The sequence below is a fragment of the Scyliorhinus canicula genome, chromosome 17 (assembly GCF_902713615.1).
Source record: "Scyliorhinus canicula chromosome 17, sScyCan1.1, whole genome shotgun sequence".
Classification (NCBI taxonomy): domain Eukaryota; kingdom Metazoa; phylum Chordata; class Chondrichthyes; order Carcharhiniformes; family Scyliorhinidae; genus Scyliorhinus; species Scyliorhinus canicula.
Window position 1 is genome coordinate 123,271,269 of NC_052162.1, and position 24,185 is coordinate 123,295,453.

Here is a 24,185-nt window from a genome sequence, read left to right on the forward strand (position 1 = left end):
CTGCTGAGCAACATTGAGGGAGCCATAATGGACAATACCATCGCGAGAGGAATGGACGATAACATCGACCTGGAATCGCCGTTGGACTCAGAGACCTATAATTTCACTGGACATTTACGCTTGCAGTTCCCGAGTGACACTGAGAGGGAGCAGTGTACTCGGAAACCATCACTGACACATTCTGTTGAGAGAATGCAGTCTTGGTTGGCTGACAAATCAGCTCAGGTGAAGAAAGGACTGGAAAAAAGTCAAGTCGCTTCAGACGCCAGGAACATCGTTGAACGCTCAGCAGTTCGCGTCAGTTGTTGGAAGGCCGAAGTTGAAGCGAAGAACCGCCGTCGTCTGGGAAGAGGACCAAAGAATTAAACTCGTCAGAAGCCCAGACTGGAACGGGGGAAAAGCCCAACAGGGAAGTGAATTTTAACTTGTAATATTATTGTTTTATTGTATTTGTAGAGAACATATTGAAATATTGAACATTGAGAATAGTAATAGGTCGTGTTGTTTTGGCTTTGGCGAGTTTCTCCCCAGTCTTGCCCACATGTCGAATTTGCTGCAGCCGCTGCCGATCAGTGCTGGTCCACACAAACGTGGACCAAGCGGAATGGCACCCTGGGGGGGGGGGGGGGGGGGGGCACAGGAGACCCCTGGGAGGTCAGGTAAGTACAGGTGAATCCCTGGCCCTCCCCTGGAACGCGGGCAGATTAGCACTGCCCAGGTGGCACCTTGGCACTGCCACCCTGCAGAAGCAGTTAAAGGGTGCCCCGAGTGTGAGAGTGGCACTGCCAAGGGTCAGGGAGCGAGGGGCCATGCCAATGAAATGAGGGTGGAGGGCAGTTTGAAGGGTGGAAGAGTGCAGGGCAGCTACATAGGGACTGATGGATGGGGGTCACGGAAGGGAAGGGATGTTGTAAGGGGGCTTGGGGGGGGCCTAAGCTGGGGAGACCCCCAGCACCCCAGAGTGGGGTGTTTTCACTTGGGGGGATTTGGGGTACTGTCCATGTGTGTGGGGGTTGACATTTCCCATGAGTGGGGGGTGTGGAGGACCCACAGCTCTCTGAGAGATCAGGGCACCCCTTTAAAATGGCAGCCCGATCTCGGAGTTCAGCTCCCCAGTGCTAAAAACATTCTGCACAGGATTCTCCGTCCACCAGCCAGCCAATGGGGTTTCCCAGTGTGGGCAACCCCACGCCGTCGGGAACTGCCCGGGCACGGGAGCGCTTCCAGCGTAACGGAGAATCCTTGCAACGGAGAATCCCACCCCCTAAGGGGGTGGCTACGTCTGCCTGGCGACTGGAGCATAGAAAATAGAAGCAGGAGGAGGCCATTCAGCCCTTCGAGCCTGCTCCACCATTTATTATGATCATGGCTCATCATCAAGTTCAATACTCTGATCCCGCCTTCCCCATTTCCCTTTAGTCCCAAGAGCTGTATCTGATTCCTCTTGAAATTACACAACTGCCTTTTGGCCTCAACTAATTTTTGTGGCAGCAAATTCCATAGATTCACCGCTCTCTGGGTGAAGAAATTTCTCCTCACCTCAGTCCTAAAAGGTTTACCACTTATCCTCAAACTCTGACCTCTAGTTCTGGACTCGCCCACCATTGGGAACATTCTTCCTGAATCTACCCTGTCTAATCCTGTTAGAATTAAATGCCAATGAATTTAATCCTAACCGATTTAGTCTCTCCTCATATGACAGTCCCGCCATCCCTGGATTCGGCCTGATAAATCTTTGCCGCACTCTCTCCACAGCAAGAACATCTTTCCTCAGATAAGGACACCAAAACTGCTCACAATATTCCAGGTGTGGCCTCAGCAATGCCCTATACAACTGCAGCAAAACATCTCTATTCCAATACTTCAATCCTCTCGCTATGAAGGTCAACATACTATTTGCCTTCTTTACTGACTTCTGTACCTGTGCGCTTACTTTCAGCGACTGATGCACGAGGACACCAAGTTCTCGCTGAGTATCCGCCTCTCACAATTTACACCCATTCAAATAATAATCTGCTTGACTATTTTTGCTGCCAAAGCTGTAAAAGGAGCATGGAGCTGAATCTGGAACTGAAAGGGGATTTAGACATGAAGGGAGGCAGACTGGTACCGAATGAGTATCTGCCTTTACCACAGAACTTGGTGGTCCAAGGCATTGCTGCCTCATGGCACCGAGGACCCTGGTTCGATCCCGACCCCGGGTCACTGTCCGGTGTGGTGTTTGCACATTCTCGCAGTGACTGTGTGGATCCCACCCCCACAACCCAAAAACAGATGTGCAGGGCAGTTTGGATTGGCCGTGCTAAACTGTCCCTTAATTGTAAAAAAAATAATTGGCTACTCTAAATTTATTTTAAAAAGAACTTGGTGTCCAAGCCAGAGTGAAAACAGGAGGGAGTCGAGACACTGATGGGTTAAACGTTGACAGCGAGGGTATTTGATAGGCTGAATTTACTGAAAATCGGTATGTTGCCAGAACCGGATGAGACAGATTTAAGGATACGGAGTTTATAATAACTACAAAGGGGAAGAACACAGCAGGAGAACAGCAGAGGTTACAGAGATAGGGAGGGTCACAGGTACTGAAGGAGGCTGCAGAATTCAGGAGTGTTGTCGGGGTAGACAATGTTACAGAGATAGAGAGGGTCACAGGTACTGAAGGAGGTTGCAGAAATTCAGGAGTGTTGTCGGGGTAGACAATGTTACAGAGAATAGAGAGGGTCACAGGTACTGAAGGAGGTTGCAGAATTCAGGAGTGTTGTCGGGATAGACAATGTTACAGAGATAGAGAGGGTCGTCAGGGCTAAAATACTTTTACACAGAGAGGGAAACCTATATGGATAGCAGGATGCAGGGGACAGAGGGAGGGCTGTGGGGGATGTAGGGTTATGCATGAAGGTCCCTCCTTCTCAATGTTGCCCCTCACCTGAGGTATGGTGATCCTCAGGTTAAATCACCACAAGTTAGCTCTCCCCCTCTAAGGGGAAAGCAGCCTATGGTCATCTGCAACTATTGCAACTTACTTTACTGTAGGGGAGGGAACTATTATAGAGATAGGGAAGGTTGTTGGGGCTGTAGGATGTATGAAAGTTCAGGTGGGGTGTAACATCGATAGGAGGTTTCAAAGATAGGATGCGTTGTGGGGATGGGAGGAAGTGACAGAGATAGAGAGCGTTGTAGGGGCTGGAGGATGTTACAGAGATAGAGAGTGTTGTAGGGGCTGGAGGATGTTACAGAGATAGAGAGTGTTGTAGCGGCTGGAGGAAGCTACAGAGATAGAGAGTGTTGTAGGGGCTGGAGGATATTACAGAGATAGAGAGAGTTGTAGGGATGGGAGGAAGCTACAGAGATAGAGAGTTGTAGGGGCTGGAGGATGTTACAGAGATAGAGAGTGTTGTAGGGCTGGAGGATGTGACAGAGATAGAGAGTGTTGTAGGGGGCTGGAGGATGTTACAGAGATAGAGAGAGTTGTAGGGATGGGAGGAAGCTACAGAGATAGAGAGTTGTAGGGGCTGGAGGATGTTACAGAGATAGAGAGTGTTGTAGGGCTGGAGGATGTGACAGAGATAGAGTGTGTTGTAGGGGCTGGAGGATGCTACAGAGATAGAGAGTATTGTAGGGGCTGGAGGATGTTACAGAAATAGAGAGTGTTGTAGGGGCTGGAGGATGTTACAGAGATAGAGGGTGTTGTGGGGGCTGGAGGATGTGACAGAGATAGAGAGTGTTGTAGGGGCTGGAGGATGTTACAGAGATAGAGAGTATTGTAAGGGCTGGAGGATGTTACAGAGATAGAGAGAGTTGTAGGGATGGGAGGAAGCTACAGAGATAGAGAGTGTTGTAGGGGCTGGAGGATGTTACAGAGATAGAGAGTGTTGTAGGGGCTGGAGGATGCTACAGAGATAGAGAGTATTGTAGGGGCTGGAGGATGTTACAGAAATAGAGAGTGTTGTAGGGGCTGGAGGATGTTACAGAGAGAGAGAGTATTGTAGGGGCTGGAGGATGTTACAGAGATAGAGAGTATTGTAGGGGCTGGAATGATGTGACAGAGATAGAGAGTGTTGTAGGGGCTGGAGGATGTTACAGAGATAGAGAGTGTTGTAGGGGCTGGAGGATGTTACAGAGATAGAGAGTGTCGTAGGGGCTGGAGGATGTTACAGAGATAGAGAGTGTTGTAGGGGCTGGAGGATGTTACAGAGAGAGGGAGAATTGTACAGATGAGAAGGTAACAGGCATGGGGGGTATTAAGAGTCTCAACATAGTAACTGGGATGGAGAGAGTTTTATGGCTATTGGGATTGTCAGACAAGGGAGCATTGAGGAGATACAGCAGTGGTGGGTATTTTAGAGGCTGGGGAAGATTACAGCACTGTGTGCATTGTGGGGGCAGCGAGGATTTCACATAAAAAAAGAGGTTGGAGGGGCTTGAAGAGGTTCCAGGGATAAGGGAGGGTTGCAGGTGCTGTAGGGTTGCAGCATCTGGAGGAAATTGCTGTGATTTGATCTGCTATCTAAGAGTTGAGCTGACGGGTGTTATGGAGGATGGAGGGGATGTAGGAAGTGTAGAATATTACAACGATAAACAGGGTTATACCTCTTAATGAGGTTAGAGAAATAGGGATAGCTTTGGGATTGGAGGATGTCACAGAGATAGGAAGGGTTGTTCAGCTGGAGGATGTCGGATGGAGCCTCTGAATGACAAACTCAGATCGGAAGGGGCGAAGGTTTAGTGGATGGTAAAGAGAACTGGAGGGTTCTAGTGGGAGGAAAATGTTAGATTGATGGGGAGCGTTGCAGAGATTGGAATTGGTAACAGAGACAGGGAGAGTTAGATGGTCTGGATGTACCAAGAGAGATCGGGCGTGGGGTTCTGCGGTTCCCCAGCCGTGTGGTTCTCGGCGACGCGCCATTCGCCGGCGGCGGGATTCTTTTGTGGAAATATTTTATTGGGGGCATTTTCAAATATATACTAACAAAGATGAAAAAACAAAAAAGTTACTATGGCAACAGTGAACAGCCACAACATCCTTCCCCCCCCCCCCCCCCAACTTGATGCCACCCCGGGGCCTTCCCCCCCCCCTTTTTTAATAAACATTTGATTGAGGTATCTCTTTGGCACAAAATTAAACAATGTACAAAAAGGAAAATATTAACCTCATGCAAATACCACCTCCCTCTCCCATAGGTCCGACAATTACTTACCCCACTAATCTTCGCTAGCCTAACCGCCCGCCCTCTTATGCTGACGATTAGTTCTCGCGAAGGAAGTCGATGAACGGTTGCCACCTCTGGGCGCACCCAGCAGAGACCCTCTCATGGGAAACTGAATGTTCTCCAGGCAGTGGAAGCTAGCCATGTCCGAAAGCCAGGTCTCCGATTTCAGGGGCTTTGAGTCCCTCCATGCCAACAATATCCCACCTCCGGGCTACCAGGGAAGCAAAGGCCAGAACATCCGCCTCTCTCTCCTCCTGGATTCTGTGACACCCCAAAATCACACCTCTGGACCCATTGCCAGCCTGTATTTAATAACTTGGACATGACGTCGGCAAACTCCCTGCCAAATCCCCTCAGGCCTGGACATGTCCAGAACATGTGGACATGGTTCACTGGCCCCTCCGCACATTGTGTGCACCTGTCCTCCACCTCAAGAATCTGCTCATCGGTCACGGTCATGTGAGCCCGAGGTGAACGACCTTAAATTGGATCAGGCGGAGCCTGACACATGTTGCGGTCGCATTGACCCTACTCAGCACGTCCGCCCAAAGGCTCTCCTCTAAACTCTCCCCCGGCTCCTCTCCACTTTGCTTGGCTCCTCGGCTGCGTCTCCTCCAATCCCATAAGCTCTTTATATCTGTCCGAGACGCTCCCCTCCCCCTATCCCATCCTCTAGAGACCACCCTATCCTGAATACCCTTAACAGCAGGAGTGGGAAGGTTGGTACCTGCTTCGCAAAAAGTCCCGTACCTGCAGATATCGAAATTCAATTTCCCCCCCGCCAATGCAAACTTCTCCTCCAGCGCCCTCATACTCGGAAGCTTCCTTCTATGAACAAGTCCCCCATCCTCTCAATCCCCGCTCTCCGCCAAATTCGGAACCCCCCCGTCCATCCTCCCTGGGGCAAAGCGGTGATTATCGCAGATTGGGGACCACACCGATGCCCCCTCTGCTCCCACATGTCTCCTCCACTGCCCCTAGACTCTCAGGGCTGCCACCACCACTGGACTGGTGGAGTACCGCGCCGGCGGGAACGGCTGAGGCACCGTTACCAATCCCCCCCCCGACTTGTACCCTTGCAGGGAGCTGCCTCCATGCTCACCCACACCGGCTCTCCCCCCCCCCACCCCCCACCCCACCTCACCCCCCACCCCACCAGCCACCTCCTCACCATGGCTATATTAGCCACCCAGTAATAATTGCTGAAATTCGGTAGCGCCAGCCCCCATCCCGCCCGACTCCGCTCAAGTATTGCCCTCTTCACTCGCGGGGACTTGCCCTCCCATACAAAGCCCACAATAACTTTATTGACCCGCTTAAAAAAGGACCGCGGGATGAAGATGGGAGACATTGAAAAACGAATAGGAATCTTGGGAGGACCATCATTTTCACCGCTTGGACTATGCCCGCCAGAGACAACGGGCCAAATTCAATTCATGAAGCCTGTCGCAATCCCTCACCACTTGGATACCTCGGTCCCTGAAACTGTCCCCGACCACTCTGAACAGCAGATCCCTCAGTCGCCTCTCCTGACCTCTCGCCTCGACCACAAACATCTCGCTCTTCCCCATATTGAGCTTATACCTTCAAACCGTCCTGGATGACCTGCATCAACTGCTCCGATGGTCGCAGCGCCGCCACCCCAGGGGTCCGGTCCTCGGCCATGCTGTCTCCTGCTGCAGCTTCAACACAGTTCTTGGCTAACTTTTTATTTCATTCTTTTCGTGCGCTTCTGGTTCTTTGCTCCATACACTAATACATTGAAACGGTGCCCAATTGCCTCAGCCTTTGAATTCACCGTTTAAAACCAGAAAAAAGTCAGTGGGAAAGGTCCAAAAGTCCGACCGGAGCGGGAGCCACCAAATGTGCGACTTACTCCTTCATAGCCGCCACGGGAAGTCTCCTTCCATAGCCGCCACCGGAAGTCTCCCTCCATAGCCGCCACCGGAAGTCCAGGGTAGGTGAATTGGCCACTCTACATTGCCCCTTAATTGGAAAGAATGAATTGGGTACTCTAAATTAAAAGAAAACACTCCCATCTCTGCCTGGAATGGACCCACATTGGTCTTTGCTAATCTTTTCATTTCACATTCCTATAGGAGCTTTTCCCGTCACTTTTTTATGTTTCTCATCAGCTGGATCTCATATTCTATTTTCTGTTTATCAGTTTCTTCGCCCTCCTTTGCTGAATTCTAAAACAAGTTCCAAATCCTCAGGCTCACTACTATTTGGCCCACTTTATGAGCCTCTTCCTTTGATCCAATGGAATATTTAACGTTTCTTGTAAGCCACGGTTGTCTCACTTTCGCTGATTTTTGCTCCTAAAGGAATCTATATTAGTTGCAGATATGTGAAATAAGAGTCCCCAAAGTCCCAGAGGCTGCTTTCCTCTTTGACAGAGTGAACTGACTGGTGGTGATTGAATCTGACAGTCACCACACCACAGTCGAGGGGCAATGTTGAAAGGTGGGGCCTTCATGGATAACCTCAGCCGGTACGGGAGTTGAACCCCTGATATTGGAGTCACTGCGCATGACAAACCAGCCATCCAGCCAACTGAGTTAACTCTCCCGGTGTGAAGTTGCTGGTGTCTCCGCAGGTTGGATAACGTAGTGAATCCCTTCTCACACTGAGAGCAGGTGAGGGGCCTCTCCCCAGTGTGAACTCGCTGGTGTGTTTGCAGGCTGGAGAAATTAGTGAATCCCTTCCCACACCGAGAGCAAGTGAATGGCCTCCCCCCAGTGTGAATTCGCTGGTGCTTCCGCAGGCTGGATAATTGACTGAATCCCTTCCCACACTGAGAGCAGGTGAACGGCTTTTCCCCAGTGTGAACTCGCTGGTGTATTTGTTGGTGGGATAACTGAGTGAATCCCTTCCCACACTGAGAGCAGGTGAACGGCTTCTCCCCAGTGTGAATTTGCTTGTGTGAACGTAAGCCAGATGGATCTGTAAATCCCTTCCCACACTGAGAGCAGGTGAACGGCCTCTCCCCAATGTGAACTCGCTGGTGTGAACGCAAGCCAGATGGATCAGTAAATCCCTTCCCACACTCAGAGCAGGTGAATGGCATCTCCCCAGTGTGAACACGCTGGTGTCGCCGCAGGCAGGATAACTCAGTGAATCCCTTCTCACACTGAGAGCAGGTGAATGGCCTCTCACCAGTGTGAACTCGCTGGTGTGACCGCAGGCTGGATAAATGACCAAATCCCTTCCCACATTGAGAGCAAGTAAATGGCTTCTCCCCAGTGTGAACTCGTTGGTGTGTTTGTAGGTGGGATAACTGAGTGAATCCCTTCCCACACTGGGAGCAGGTGAACGGCCTCTCCCCAGTGTGAAGCCGCTGGTGTGAACGCAGGCCAGATGGATCACTGAATCCCTTTCCACACTGAGCGTAGGTGAACGGCTTCTCCCCAGTGTGAACCCGCTGGTGTGTTTGTAGGTGGGATAATTGAGTGAATCCCTTCCCACACTGGGAGCAGGTGAACGGCCTCTCCCCAGTGTGAACTCGCTGGTGTGACCGCAGGCCGGATAAGTCAGTGAATCCCTTCTCACAGTGAGAGCACATGAATGGCCTCTCCCCGTGTGACTGCGTCGATGAATCTCAAGATGAGATGGTGCATTGAATCCTTAATACAGTCCCCACAAAACCATGGTTTCTCCATGTTTTGTGTCACCTTGTGTCTCTCCTGGTCAGAAAATCAGTCGGAAGTCTCATCCACACACTGAACACGTGCACGGTCCTCTCCCAGCTGTGGCTTGTGTGATGATTTTTCAGGCTGTGTAGCTGGTTAAAGATCTTTCCACAGTCAGTGCTCTGGAACACTCTTATCGGGTGTGTGTGTCTCAGTGCTTTTCCAGTCACACTGATGTTTAAAATCTTTTGAGGCTGTCTGATCCGGCAAACATTCCCTTCTGGATTCAAAGGCCGATGATAGTCAGATCCCAAAGAATCTGGTGACTCTGTCAGATCGAGACGTTATGTTTGAGATTTCTGTCTGTAATTCCTCCTCTTCTCATATCCTGTAAAAGGAGTTTACAAAAGACATCACAGTCAGTACAGGATAGAAATTCAGAACAGACAATTCTAGTTTCTGGAGAACATTCTTTCCTCTCTCATTCCCCAATACCGAGTCTCTAATGCCTATTTCTCCCTGTCTTCAGGGAGCGGCAGAGTCTGGGAGCAGTCAGTATAAAGACCTTTCCTCGGGAATTCACCGCCTAGTTTCCAGGGAGTGGACTGAGGGGTCCGGATTTTCGTAGCTGAAGAAAGAAACCTTTCCTTGGGGATTTACGGCCTACTCACCAGGGTGTGGATTAGGAGCCGGAAATTTAATACCTTCCCCCGGGGATCTGCGGCCGAGTCTCCAGGCAATGGAATCGGAGCTGGAGGACTGAGAGCTGCCTAGTCCTCCAGCCAATCAGAGTCAATGAGGGGCGGGGCTGTAGGACTCAGACAGCCGCTTGGTCCTCCAGCCAATCAGAGTGAATGAGGGGCGGGACTGGAGGACTGAGAGCCGCCTGGTCCTCCAGGCAATCAGAGTGAAATGAGGGGCGGGGTCTAACCTTATTGTGTTCCCGTCCCCATCTTCCACTCACTCAACAAATATTTTGGGCATTAACTTCAGGTCCTGGGAAAGAATTTCCAGAACCAGAATCAGGAGTTGACAACTATTCATCAGGGTTTGCGGCTCCACAAAGTATTTCCAAATTCTCCCACCCACTTCGCTCGGGCTTTCCAAAACGAAGTCCCATTAATCGGAAAGCGCATGCTCCAAACACCGACAACGCCGCATGCGTCCCAGCGTCGACCGGTAATGCGCATGTGCACTGAAGAGCACACCCATCGACTTCCTGCTGAGGTATTGACCAATGAAAAGAGTGGACCCAGCGGAAGGACACTGGACTTTCAGCCAATCAGAGCGCTTGCTTTGTGTGACTGGTGATTTAGCTTCACACAGACTGAAATCTCCTCCTGTCTCCAGCATCTGTGAGTAAAACACTTTCTTTTCTCCTCCTTTCCCTTTCTTTTCTCATTCTCACCTTCAATTGGTCACTTGCAGCAACTGAAAGGAAAGGAAATGAATCCAGGGAGGGTGCAGACTCTGCAAAGCTTGGCTCAGTTCGCGCTCTCTCTTAAAGACATTGACATCCTTTGCTTACTCAGCTTGACACATTTATTTGTCTGGTTAAAAGGATGGTACCTTTTATGATTCACCGGACCTGAGATCACCAAGCTCACCTGTCTGCCACACCCAAGAACAAACCACACAACCTAGTCCCAGACAGATGTGCCCTGTGCACCACCTTGAACTGAGTCAAGCTGCACCGAACACAGGAGGAGGTCGAGTTGATCCTGTACAGTCTCACTCCACGCCCCCTCCACAGAAACCAGATCCAATTCCCCCTCCCACTTCCTCCTCACCTCATCCAGTGGAGCTTGCTGTGCAGCCAAGATTCGACTATAGATCTGAAATCCTACCCTCACTCACTTCAGCAAGAGATAGAATCCTAATCATCAGAGAGGGCGGGGGTGCTAAAGGAAACACCGAGATCGCCTTATGTAGGAAATCACGCATCTGAGAAAATTAGAGCTCGAGAGTTGTAATTTTTCTACCAAAAAATGTTTTCTATCAAAACCAATAAACCTGCCGTTCACAAACAAGTCACCAAACCTCTCCAGCCCTTCCCTCCAGGACCTAAATCCAAATCTGTAGGCACAAAGCGGTGAGTCCCACATAGAGGGGCGAAGAACGATATCTCATCCATCATGGAGACTGGGTCCGTGCCACCACGCACCCCAACAAAACAGAGCAAAGAGCAAGCTGTAGTCACCGTTGATCAACCTTCCCTATCCCCCATCTCCCCGCCTCTCATTAAAACCACAACCAAAAGCCCGAAGAACAACCCCAGACCCTGAGCTCAACAATCTTTAACCCCAAACAGAACCAACGCACTCAGCCCATTATCTAAAACCGAGACTATGTTAATGAGCTGCAGTTACCCCCACCACTTCGCTCCCATTAACTACCTTCTTCAGCTCGCAGGGCAACACCCGCCCGGGGCATATAAAACGGAGTAACCATAACAACCAACTCCCCTCCCCCCGCCTGCACCCAACCTTAAATAAAGGAGCCCCCCCCCGCACCCAACCTTAAATAAAGGAGCCCCCCCCAAAACAGTAAAATACAAACTGGTACAAGAAACCCCAACAAGATCCCAAAACCACAATCCCTCTCCAATAACAAGAAGACCCCATATATAATACAAAATATACCCAGCCTGAGCTTCCTCACAAAAGCGTCGGCATCATCCAGCGCCTCAGAAGTAGTGACCTTTTGAATGAAAACTCACTCGGAGTTGTGCGGGGTAAACCGCCCCAAACCGAACTTCACATATGTAAAGTGCAGCCTTGGCCTTGATAAATGCCGCCCTCTTTTTTGGCAGCTCCGCCCCCCTGATGGGGCCTGATGGCACGGCTCTCCCATTTGTAGTTACGGTGATCATTCGCCCACCTCAGAACTCGTTCCTTATCCCGGTAACTGTGGAAGCTGACGGTTATTGCCCGAGGTGGCTCTCCTGGGCGAGGTGTCTGACAGAGCGAGTGATGGGCCTGATCCACCTCGGGAGGGAACAACTGTCCACCCTCCCCACCATCTTCCCAAACATCCTGGACGTGTATTCAGTCGGGTCCGGGCCCTCCAATCCCTCCGGCAGCCCCATAACGCAAAGTGTTTGTCTCCTGGAGCGATTCTTTAAGTCGCCTACTGTGGCAGAGATTTGTTATTATCAACCAACAGACCAGCTCAGCCTCTAAAGAGACAATCCACTCACTCTTCATCGAAAGGGTGCCCTGCAACCCTTTACCGTTTCGTCCATTTTTTCCAATATCAATCGAATAGGAGCTGAGGGCTCCTCGATTGATATTGGGAGATCCTCGGAGATAGTCGGCTGTTGCTAAGATGCCCATGAGCATCTCAACTGACAACACTATAACTTTCGCTTCGGCAGCAGCCGCCGCTATTTTGTTTCCAATGAGCCTGGAAAAGAATCTGAATCGGATGACGATTCTTTGCTCGCTGGCTTCTTCAAACTTGGTTTCTTGGACATTAACACAGTATGGGAGCTTTATCCCATTGACAAATTTGAAATATCCCCAAACCCCCTCAAATACCGGGTGAAAACGGGCAGCACCGTAGCATTGTGGATAGCACAAATGGGTCACTGTGCGGAGTCTGCACATCCTCCCCGTGTGTGCGTGGGTTTCCTCCCACAGTCCAAAGATGTGCAGGTTAGGTGGATTGGCCATGATAAATTGCCATTGGTGTCCAAAATTGCCCTTAGCGTTGGGTGGGGTTACTGGGTTATGGGGGTAGGGTGGAGGTGTTGACCGTGGGTATGTTTGCTCTTTCCAAGAGCTGGTGCAGACTCGATGGGCCGAATGGCCTCCATCTGCACTGTAAATTCTATGAAACTGTGAAAACAAAGTCCCCGGATGAGAGCTGCCTCATATGCGGCCGCTCCCGACATGTCGCAACCGGAGACCCTGTCTGTTCTGAATTTCTGTCCTGTACTGACACTGATGTCTTTTGTAAATTGTTTTTCAAGGATATTAGAAAAGGAGGACTGACAGACAGAAATCTCAAACTAAACGTCTCGATCAGACTGGATCACTTGATTCATCAGGGCCTGAACATCATCTGACTTTGAATCTAGAAGGAGAAATGTTTGCCCCGTCTGTCAGCTTGAGAAGATTTTAAACATCAGTGTGACTGGAAAAGCACCGAGACACACACACCCAAGTGAGAGTGTTCCAGAGCACTGACTGTGGAAAGAGCTTTAACCAGTTACATAGCCTGAAAAAACATCACACCATTCACAGCAGGAATAGACCGTTCTGTGTGTGAACAAGGCGTGAACTGATTGTCCGACCTGGAGAGACATAAGGAGACCCAAAATATGGAGAAACGATGGGAATGTGGGGACTGTGGGAAGGGATTCAGAGTCCCATCTGCACTGGAGATTCATCGACGCAGTCACACTGGGGAGAGACCATTCACCTGCTCTCAGTGTGAGAAGGGATTCACTCAGTATTCAGACCTGCAGACACACCAGCGAGTTCACACTGGGGAGAGGCCATTCACCTGCTCTCAGTGTGAGAAGGGATTCAGTCAGTTATCCAGTTTGCGGACACATCAGCGAGTCCACACTGGAGAGAGACCGTTCAACTGCTCTCGGTGTGGGAAGGGATTCATTCAGTTGATCAGCCTGCAGATACATGAGCGAGTTCATACTGGTGAGTGGCCGTTCACAAGCTCTCAGTGTGGGAAGGGATTCATTTCCTCAACCAACCTGCAGATACACCAGCGAGTTCACACTGGGGAAAGGCCGTTTACCTGCTCTCCATGTGGGAAGGGATTCACTCAGTTATCCCACCTGCAGATACACCAGCGAGTTCACACTGGGGAAAAACCGTTCACCTGCTCTCAGTGTGAGAAGGGATTCACTCAGTTGATCAGCCTGCAGATACACCAGCGAACTCACACTGGGGAGAGGTCGTTCACCTGCTCTCAGTGTGGGAAGGGATTCACTCGGTTAGACAACCTGCAGTCACACCAGCGAGTTCACACTGGGGAGAGGCCGTTCACCTGCTCCCAGTGTGGAAAGAGATTCACTCGCTTATCCCACCTGCAGAGACACCAAAGAGTTCATACTGGGGAGAAGCCATTCACCTGCTCTCAGTGTGGGAAGGGATTCACTCATATGTTCAGCCTGCAGACACACCAGCGAGTTCACACTGGGGAGAGGCCATTCACCTGTTCTCAGTGTGGGAATAGATTCACTTTGTTATCCAACCTGCGGGCACACCGTAGGGTTCACACTGGGGAGAGGCCATTCGCCTGCTCTCAGTGTGAAAAGGGATTCACTCGGTTATCCAACCTACAGAGACACCAGCGAGTTCACACTGGGGAGAAGCCATTCACCTGCTCTCCATGTGGGAAGGGATTCACTCAGTTATCCCATTTGCAGGCACATCAGCGAGTTCACACTGGGGAGAGTTTGTTCACCTGTTGTGAATGTGGGAAGGGATTCCGTGATTCATCGCACCTACTGAGACATGAACAAGTTCACAAGTGATTACAGGGGTTGGATTTTGCTGTTATTGTTTATGCTCTGTATTACATCCAGGACTGCATTTTTTGTCATTCTGACAGTTGGTCAATGGGGATGGTTGGAGTGATTCTTCTGCTGGACTGGCCGGTGTCACGACTTTGACTCCAGTGGGCTGACGTTCTTTGAGCCTTGTTGTGAATCCCTGGTTTCACATTTCACAAGGATCAGAGATTAAAAGTTAGTTTGGAAGTTGGAAGATATTTCCTTCCCATTTCTGTTTGGATCCCTCTAAAGCATGCCACCTTGCCATGGAGATGGGCAATGGAGGTACATGGTTCTTTTGTTTAATTTATCTCTGTGTTTCTTGCAGAAGAAAATTATCAAGGTATAGGGCAGGTTATCTGACATGGACTGAGAAACAACATTAAATGGTGTGATGGGAGATGGGCAATAACTAATATTTCTGGGGATTGGTTAGCTCAGTTGGCTGGATGGCTGGTTTGTGATACTGAGCGACACCAACAGCGTGGGTTCACCTGCCATACCGGCTGAGGTCATCCGTGAAGGCCCTGCCCCCTCAACATTGCCCCTCGAGTGAGGTGTGGTGACCGTCAGATTAAATCAGCACCAGTCAGCTCTCTCTCTCTCACGCAAAGGGGAATGCTCTGATGGAATTCTGACAATGTACCAGTCAGTAACAAGGTTAAGATACGGGAGTTATGTATACACAAGACCCAAGGACGGTCGATGAGGGGATCTGGAAGACATCATGAGTTCGTGACTAACCCCCTAGCTGTCCATGAGCTGATCACGCAGTTCCCTGCTGCCCAGTAACCACTTTCATTGGATCTACCAGTGTGTAATCTGTAATCATTGTGATTGGATTGTGTCCGGCTGAGTTGGGCTGACTAACTATTTGAAATTGTATAAATGATGATGATTCCCTTTGTTCAGTGGCGATGTATCTGCTTTTACCCAGAGGCTTACTCCCCGCCGGTGTTACAACAATAAACTGTTTGATGTTTGAAGCAGATCTGAATGTCGAGGGATTCTTTTGGATTCATTCCCGCTCACAGGAACATAACCTACTTTTGTATTCAATTCCCCCACAATAAACAATAACATTCTATTAGCTTTCCTAATTACTTGCTGTACCTGTATACTAGCCTTTTGTGATTCATGCTCTTGGACACCCAGATCCCTCTGAGTCTCAGAGCTCTGCAATCTCTCACCATTTAGATAATAAGCTTTTTTATTCTTCTGGCCAACACGGACAATTTCACATTTTCCTACGTTATTCTCCATTTGGCAGATCTTTTCCCACTCACTTAACCTATCTATATCCCTTTGTAATCTCCTTATGTCCTCTTCACAATTTACTTTCCTCCCTGTGGGGGCAGCACAAGTGGATAGCACTGTGGCTTCACAGCGCCAGGGTCCCAGGTTCGACTCCCCGCTGGGTCACTGTCTGTGCGGAGTCTGCATGTTCTCCCCATGTCTGCGTGGGTTTCCTCCGGGTACTCTGGTTTCCTCCCACAGTCCAAAGACATGGTGGTTAGGTGGATTGGCCATGATAAATTGCCCTTAGTGACCAAAGAAAGGTTAGATGTGGTTATTGGGATAGGGTAGAAGTGAAGGCTTAAGTGCGTTGGTGCAGACTTGATTGGCCGAATGGCCTCCTGCACTGTGTGTTCTATCTTTGTATCAGAGAAGCAGGCCATTCAGCTCATCAAACCTACTCTCCCATTCAATACAATCATTCACTTCATTGCCTTTTTCCCCACACTATCCGCATCTCCTTTTGAAATGAAATGAAAATCACTTATTGTCACAAGTAGGCTTCAATGAAGATACTGTGAAAAGCCCCTAGTCGCCACATTCTGGCACCTGTTCCGGGAGGCTGTTATGGGAATCGAACCGTGCTGCTGGCCTGACTTGGTCTGCTTTTAAAGCCAGCGATTTAGCCCAGTGTGCTAAACCAGCCCCTTGTGTTATTGGGATTTAGAAATCTGTCAGTCGCTGCTTTAAACACACTCAATGACTGAGCTCCCACAGCCCTCTGGGGTAGAGAATTCCAAAGATTCACAACCCTCTGAGTAAAGAAATGTCTCCTCCGAGACCAGTCCTAAGTGGCTTCCCCCTTATTTTGACATTGTGTCCCCTGGTTCCAGACTCTCCAACCAGGGGAAACATCTCGCCTGCACCAACCCTGTCTATTCCTTTATGGATTTTGTAAGTTTCAATGAGATCACTTCTCATTATTTGAAACTCTAGAGAACACAGGTCAGGTTCCCCCAATCTCTCCTCAAAGGGCAGCCCTGCCATCCCCGGAACAAGTCTGGTGAATGTTTGTTGCGCTCCCACTCTGGCGATAAGGGCAGTAAAACTGTACTCAGTCCTCCAGCTGCGGTCTGACCAAGGTTCTGCACAACAGGTACATTCTGGTCGGTCTCACCACTTTGCTTCCAGTGGGGCTGATGCTCTTTGAGCTTTGGAGTGGACGTTGCTGCTGAAATGGTCTACAAGAGATAATGAAGGACATTTATTTTGTCCTGGATAGTATGGGGGAGGCGGTGACCTCGTGGTATTGTTGCTGGATTAGTAATCCAGAGACCCAGGGTAATGCTCTGGGGTCCCAGGTTCAAATCCCGTCAGGGCAGATGGTGAAATTTGAATTCAATAAAAATTTGGAATTAAAAGCCTAATGATGACCATGAGACCATTTTGAACCCATCTGGTTCACTGATGTCCCTCAGGGAAGGAAATCTGCCCATCCTTACCCAGTCTGGCCCACATGTGACTCCAGACCCACACACATGCGGTTGACTCTTAACTGCCCCCCACTGAAATGTCCCAGCAAGTTTAAGGGCAATTATGAATGGGCAACAAATTCTGGCCCAGCCAGCGATACCCACATCCCAAGAAATAATATTTTATCCACCACGACAGGTAGATCTAAAATAAATACATTGGTCTCTTGTGCCATATTGTCTTAGGCCAAAGTAGGTTTAATTTTATGGTTTTCCACAGGACTAATGCTGAATGAAAATCTCTGTTACATTTTATTGCAGGATTTCTTGTAGTTTAATTCTGTCAATGCTGGTCAATGCTGGAGAAATTCTGTGTCTTAAATTGTGTTCACTTTTAAACTAGCAGCAAAGTAGTCACTTTCCTTCAAATTCTACAACAGATTTTCTCCATTGGTGTGGGTTTTATTCTGTTTCTGTAATGGTGTTGTAGTTATGTCATTTCTGTGACTTTTATTTCTTAGGAACATGTAATTTATGAATAGAAAATTGTATTTTGTAATGTGTGTCTTGTTCCTTAAATTTTCACACACCAATCAGCTTTATGGATTTATTTTCTGTGTTCAGTAGGAATTGCTGTATTAGTTTAGGTTTGTGTATCTTGTGTAATTTCTGTTATTTGTATTTAAGTAACTTGCTTTAGTCATCAGCAGTCACTAAGAAGTTACACATGACACCTGAAGATGTATCATCTCAGCATGGTGGCACAATGGTTGTTGTATCTTAGGATTTGAATCCAGTTTTGTTTAATTTACAGTTGCCGGTTATTGTTGAGACATTGCTGAAACTCAGTAGAAATTCAAGTTAAAAACTTGTCAGGTGCAAATAAGAATTGTTTTATTGAAGTTCATTGGTTACAACTTGAAAATGATTTAAAAGGTAGTTTGTAGACAATTTGATTTTCTTCAAAGAATCACAGGAATTATCTTCTGAGACAATAGCCTGAACACAACTTTAAAAGTCAAAGGCTGAAGTCAAAGTATGAAAATGAAATAGGAATACAGAACTCTTTTCTAATTCTCTTCCTTTACTTTCTCTCTCTCTCTCTCTTTCTGTCTTGTTCTCTTTGTCTCTTTCCTGTCTCTTTCTCTCTGTCTCTTTCTGTCTTTCTGTCTTTCTGTCTTTCTGTCTTCTTGTCTTTCTGTCTTTCTGTCTTCTTGTCTAAAATGGTGGCCAAATCATCCATGGATATACTCTTTCATATCTGTCTTAAGCGATCCGATCACACCCCAATATAATCCTAATTGGTTTAAGCTATATTCAAAACACATTTGATTTGATAACAAGCCATCCATCCTCCCAATGCAACGCCACTTCCAATTGTTGCTTATCTGCAACAATTGAGACGTTAGTCATCTCATCATGCTATTATTCCGAAAATATAAATGAAATTGTATTTTGACACAGTCTAAAATGTTTCGGCTTGCATACGTTATGGAATGTGGTTCAGGCTGTTATCACAAGTGGCCAGAAATCAGAACAATGGAGCCTTTAATTATACCACCTTAAAACCCATGGGATTTCGCTGCTGCCCTTGAAAGAATGTGATGTTTTTATCAGTGGTTCTGTTTTTCCCAAACACATGTCTGAGTTTGGAAGTTGTATATTTCTTTCATTTTAAAACTAGGATTTAATATTTCTGTCTTAAACAGTCTTCTTACCTATATTAAGTGTATTTAAAATACCTGACTTCTACAGTCGCCCCTTTGATAAATCGAAAGATCAAGTGAGATATATCAGAATAAGATAAAAGATATCATTAAAGCGATAGGATAGGTAAAAGCGCAAAGAATAATTCATTCATATTGTCATTGCAGATTTAAACAATAGAATGGAAACTTAGTATTGCAACAAGTATTTCAACAATAATCATTAAAATTCTTAAAGAATCATTATTACAAAATAACAATTAATGAATTAGTCAAATTTGATGCTACAGATTCAGTATTAATAGATTATACAAATAATTGATTGATATTACGGTTAACATTTCAACAAAAGTATTTCACCTCAAATTCATCAATTGGGGGTGCAGTAGGGTTAGTGTGAATCATTCTGACAGTTGGCCCCCTCGCTTAGCGAATAGTTCTTTGATGCACGTAGCACATTGGTATGTCATATAAATGATGAATCCAGCTGCACAGGAGAATAGGATTATTCTCATTATGGACATTCCTGTGTGTCCAAACCACCCGCAAATTCTATCCCAGAGAGAGAACTTGGGATGGATCAAGTTTTTTGATTTCTTTTTGGATATGTAATACCAAATCTTTAACTTCTTCAGAGTTATCAGGAATGAAAGTGCAACATTCTGCACCAATCAGGGCGCACGTGCCACCGTTTTCGGCTAGCACATAGTCAAGTGCCATTCGATTTTGCAATACCACGGTTCGAATTGTTCGCATTTCGTCAGAGATTTTGTCTAGGGCAGTGGCAGTGTATTCTGCCACATCTTGTATGATGGTTGTTATTTTATTTAACTCATTCTCCATCCTTACTTCCCAATAGAAAGGAATGATTCTAGCAAAAATTGCATCTCTAAAGGTGATGGAACGTTTTTTTCTTTGAACAGTCATTTCTGAAATATGCAGGAGATTAGTCACATGACGAATGGCAGGTACCATGTATCCTAAATAGCAAGATCCTGACCAGGATCTTGGGAGCCAGGGATATGCTTTATCATCACAAATAAAATAAGTTCCATTATAAGCAGAATATGAGTAAATATATTCTAAGAGCCATTGGTCTTCGAATGTTTTATTATTTCTGAGGTTAGGTATGCCTGTTATCCTTGAGGACCGCATAACTCTTTCTAAGCGGTCGTTAGTACATTTAAAAGCTGTGTTAACATCTACATAGTTAGTACAATTACTATTACCCATTGGTATCCCTTTAGGGTCCTTACTGATGAGGCAAATTGATCCTTTTTGTTTAATATTAGTTGGGAGGTTAAGATGTTGAGGTTTTTTGTCAGGGTTAAATTGAAGTTGGTGCCATCCTGAAAAGGTGTTTAGTGGATAGCCTGCAGATTTCCATAAGTTAATAGATTTTTTGATGTCAACCTGGTACCTCCCATTGTCACATGTATATGCTCCAGAACGGGTCACCACAGAGCGAGGGACACTTTGATAGATGTACCATTCTGCTGTTTCTGAAGCATTAAAGGGAATAGTTAGAAAGGGAATACCCTCCCCTGAGTTAGTAGGGGTTGCAATGCATACCCAACAATTAGAAATGTTAAAGTTTTCAGCATATATCTTAGCTGTGTAAAGGAATGTGTTCTTATTCATTTCTGATACAACATTCACGAAGTCAATCAAATAACTGAAAATTAAAATTGCGGCAAACATTTTACTTGTACGCGCGCTTCACGTGCGATGCGTGAATCCAACTTTTCTTTCCTTTTAACTTAACAGCGGATTGGGTGGTGAGAAGGATTACGAAAGGACCTTCCCACTTTGATCCCAAAGGTTCCTTTTGCAGCTTTTTGACGTACACTTCTTCACCGGGCACCAGGTCGTGTCCACCCTCCGGAGGATCACCCCACGCAGCTAACACCTGTTGAGAAGCAGAGCTAACAGCATTTGTTAGATTTTGACAGTAAGACAGCAAAGCATCACTCATTAAATGACAGTCTGCTTTCCTCAAGTCAATAGTTCCTGGCAGAGACATTGGTCTGCCTGTGATGATTTCAAAAGGGCTCAGATTGTTCTATTTGGTGTTGCTCTAATGCTGCATAATACTATTGGCAAAGCTTGGACCCAATTCATGCCTTCCTGGCTGTATTTAGACAGTCTTTCTTTCAAAGTTCGATTCATACGTTCCACTAGTCCTGATGATTGTGGATGATAAGGACAGTGTAAATTCCAGTTAATGTTTAGTAGTTTACAGACTTCCCTACAAACAGCTCCTGTAAAGTGGGTTCCATTGTCTGAGTCAATGCTAGCTGGTACTCCCCATCTGGGAATAAAGTCTTGGCATAGCACTTTGGCTGTATGGGCAGCTGTCCCTCTTCTAGCTGGAGCAGCTTCCACCCATCTGGAGAATTTATCCACTATTACAAGCACGTCATTGTACTGTTGACATTTAGGAAGAGTGATGTAATCTACTTGTAAGTCCTGGAATGGACCTGCAGGAGCAGGAGCTCTTAATTGAGGCATTGATGTTATAGGACCCAAGTTATTCTTTTGACAGGTTACACATCGGTTTGCTACCAATTGTGCATGTTTTTTGAATCCTTTACCACACCAACTTCTATGGAATCGATCCATCATTTGTTGAGGTGATATGTGTCCCCATGAATGAATTTGTTGAGCTAAGAAGGGCATTAGTGATTGCGGTGCGACTTCTCTCCAAATTTCATCATCATACGGTTGAATACCTGATTCTAACCATTTCTATTTTTCTTCCTTTGTACAATCATTCTGCATTTCACGTAAATCATGTAATAAGGTGGTTACTCCCAATTTGTAAATGTGACTGGATTCCTGATGCCAATGAGAGGCACAAAGGGAGGCAGCTTCCCTTGCTGCGTGGTCCGCAAGAGCATTTCCTCTTGCTTCCATAGTGTCCTCATGAGTATGGGCTTTACATTTTAGAACTGATACTTCTTTGGGCAAGGTCATAGCTTCTAGAAGATCTCGTACTTCCTTTCCATTTTGGATAGGTGTACCTGCTGTTGTGAGAAATCCTCTTTTTCTCCACAGTTGGCCAAAATCATGTGCTACTCCAAAACCATATCTGGAGTCAGTATAGATGTTAGCAGTTTTATCTCTTGCCACATGACATGCTTCTGTAAGTGCCTTTAATTCGGCCTGCTGAGCTGATGTAGCTGGGGGCAAACTTCCTTCAGCTAATACTTCGTATGGGCTTGTGACTGCCCACCCAGCTTTCCTGATACCCTTGTCAATAAAAGAGGAACCATCTGTGAATAGGATTAAATCTGGGTTCTGTAGTGGCTCTTCTTCTACTAAGCGTACTTCTTCCATTTCCTCTATTATTTTCACACAGTCATGCACTTCTCTCTCTCCCTTCCCTTGTTCCTCGGGAAGCGGGAGCAAGGACGATGGGTTTACAGGACTGGCTTTGTGAAAATATAGGTTGGGAGCTTCCAAAACTGCTGTCCATCTAGTCCATCTAGCTGATGTAACTTGTGACACTCTGTTCATGGATAGTAGAGAATGGACTGAATGTGGACATTTAATGATTAACTTTTGGTCTAGAACAAGTCCAGATGTAATCATTACAGCTCGACATGTAGCTTCCATGGCTCGTAAGCAACTGTCAAATGCTAGTGCCACATTGTCAAGTTTAAGGGAATAGTACCCAACTGGTCTTAACTGATCACCATGTTCTTGAGCTAGTACTGCAGTCATGTAACCATCTCTTCCATGAACAAACATGGTAAAAGGTTTTCCGTTGCTTGGAATACCTAAGGCTGGCGCTGAACACAGGACCTTTTTCAAATTCAGAAATGATTGTTTTTGTTCAGAATTGAGTTTAACTCGATCTTTTGATTTTCTGTTTCCTTTTAGAAGATCATTCAATGGCTGGCATAACTGCGTATAAGAATCAATCCAATTTCTGTTAAAATTACAGAGTCCCAAGAAAGATCTGACTTCCTGTACAGTTGAGGGTTCTTTAGCTGCTTTGATGGCAGCTGTTCTGTCCTGAGTAAGTTCCCTTTTGCCTTTGGAAATTTTCTGTCCCAAGTAAACAACTTCTTCCTGGGTAATGTGTGCTTTTGCAAAGCTAGCTTTGTGACCATTTGCACTGAGGTGGTTCAAGACCACCCGTAAGTCCTTTCATGGTCATCTTTATTGATGGAGGCTAACAGAACATCATCTACATACTGAATAATGGTTGAAGGCAGATCAGGCAGTTCCCTGATGTGATTCTGCAGAGCCATGTGGTAAACAGTTGGGCTATTGTGAAAACCTTGCGGTAGTCTAGTCCATGTGTACTGTTGCTGATTAACTGTAAAAGCAAACCATGGTTGTACTTGTTTAGCTAATGGTACTGACCAGAAGCCATTTGCCATATCAATGACTGAAAACCACTGAAGGTCAGGAGTTAAAGAGTTAAAAATTGTAGACGGATCTGCCACTAAAGGAGCTTTTCTGACAATGAATTGATTTGCCTTTCTGTAGTCAATAGTAAGGCGCCATGTACAATTAGCCTTTTTCACAGGCCATACAGGGCTGTTTGATGAACTGTGAATACGCACTAAAATATCCCTTTCTTCAAGTTGTTTTATTATAGGTAGAATACCTTGAATTGACGTATTGCTAATGGGGTATTGTTTGGTACAAGGTGGAGCTGATCCCATGAAAGTAACTGGTTCCATTTTCAAAAGACCACAATCATTTTTGTCAATTGCCCAAATTGGATAATGTTGTATTTCATCTTTTTTTATGTGTCTAATGGACCAGGTAATTTTCCCATTATTGAAATTGAGTGAAGAATTTAGTTGTGATAAGATGTCCATATCTAGAAGTGCTTGTGTTACCGGACCTACCCATATTGACGCTATCAGTTGATGTGGTCCAAATTCTAAGAGCAGTGGTATAGTCTTCCGAAGAGGGACAGAGTCTCCTCCTGCAGCCAAAGCTTCAATTTTCTCTGATGTCAGGGGAAAGAAAGCAGCATTCTGTTCAGTAACACAGGTAAGTTCAGCTCCAGTATCAAATAGAAAATCGATATCAATACCTTCCACTCTTAATGAAATATATAATCCATCATTTTTCTGCTGCAAAAGTGCATGTAGAGAGAAATGGAGAGAATCATCAAGAGTGGGGTCTAGTAGTTTTTTGAATTATCACACAGAGAACGTCTTTGAGCTGGAGGACAGCTGTTTAACATTTCATTCATAGCATTGTTATCATCGTGTAGAATCCTACGTGGGTACGGTTCGTCCCCATGTGGGTAAGATTTCTCCCTACATGGGTAAGATTCCTCCCTACGTGGGTAAGGTTCCTCCCTACGTGGATAAGGTTCTTCCCTACATGGATAAGGTTCCTCCCCACATGGATAAGGTTGGGAGGTTTTAGAATCCCGG

At 46.6% G+C, this 24,185-nt stretch overlaps 2 protein-coding genes across 2 annotated transcripts in view; one reads left to right on the forward strand and one right to left on the reverse strand.

Moving 5' to 3' along the window:
• Positions 1–7,481: 7,481 nt before the first annotated feature.
• On the reverse strand, positions 7,482–8,944 carry LOC119951584 (zinc finger protein 239-like). The gene is made up of 2 exons (XM_038774769.1): positions 7,752–8,944; positions 7,482–7,531 (listed from the first exon to the last, which is right to left on the reverse strand). Exons 1-2 carry the CDS (start codon positions 8,773–8,775, stop codon positions 7,482–7,484), a joined length of 1,074 nt encoding a protein of 357 aa, XP_038630697.1. The 5' UTR covers positions 8,776–8,944.
• Positions 8,945–13,130: 4,186 nt separating this feature from the next.
• Positions 13,131–24,185, forward strand: part of LOC119951785 (oocyte zinc finger protein XlCOF6-like) — a gene marked incomplete at its 5' end in the record, with an annotated part of 39,570 nt that continues 28,515 nt past the window's right edge. The window contains one exon of the mRNA XM_038775134.1: positions 13,131–14,221. Within this exon, the coding sequence (XP_038631062.1) occupies positions 13,131–14,221 (1,091 nt within the window). The remainder of the gene's footprint in view (positions 14,222–24,185) is intronic.

Bases quoted from the DNA above. Each gene is read 5' to 3' on its own strand.
- LOC119951584 (XM_038774769.1), bottom strand. From the start codon at position 8,775: ATGTGCTCTCACTGTGAGAAGGGATTCACTGACTTATCCGGCCTGCGG. The intron at 7,532-7,751 runs GTTTGTCATGCG...AGATTCCTTTAG, and splicing joins CTCAGTTGGCTGGATGGCTG to GAGCAAAAATCAGCGAAAGT.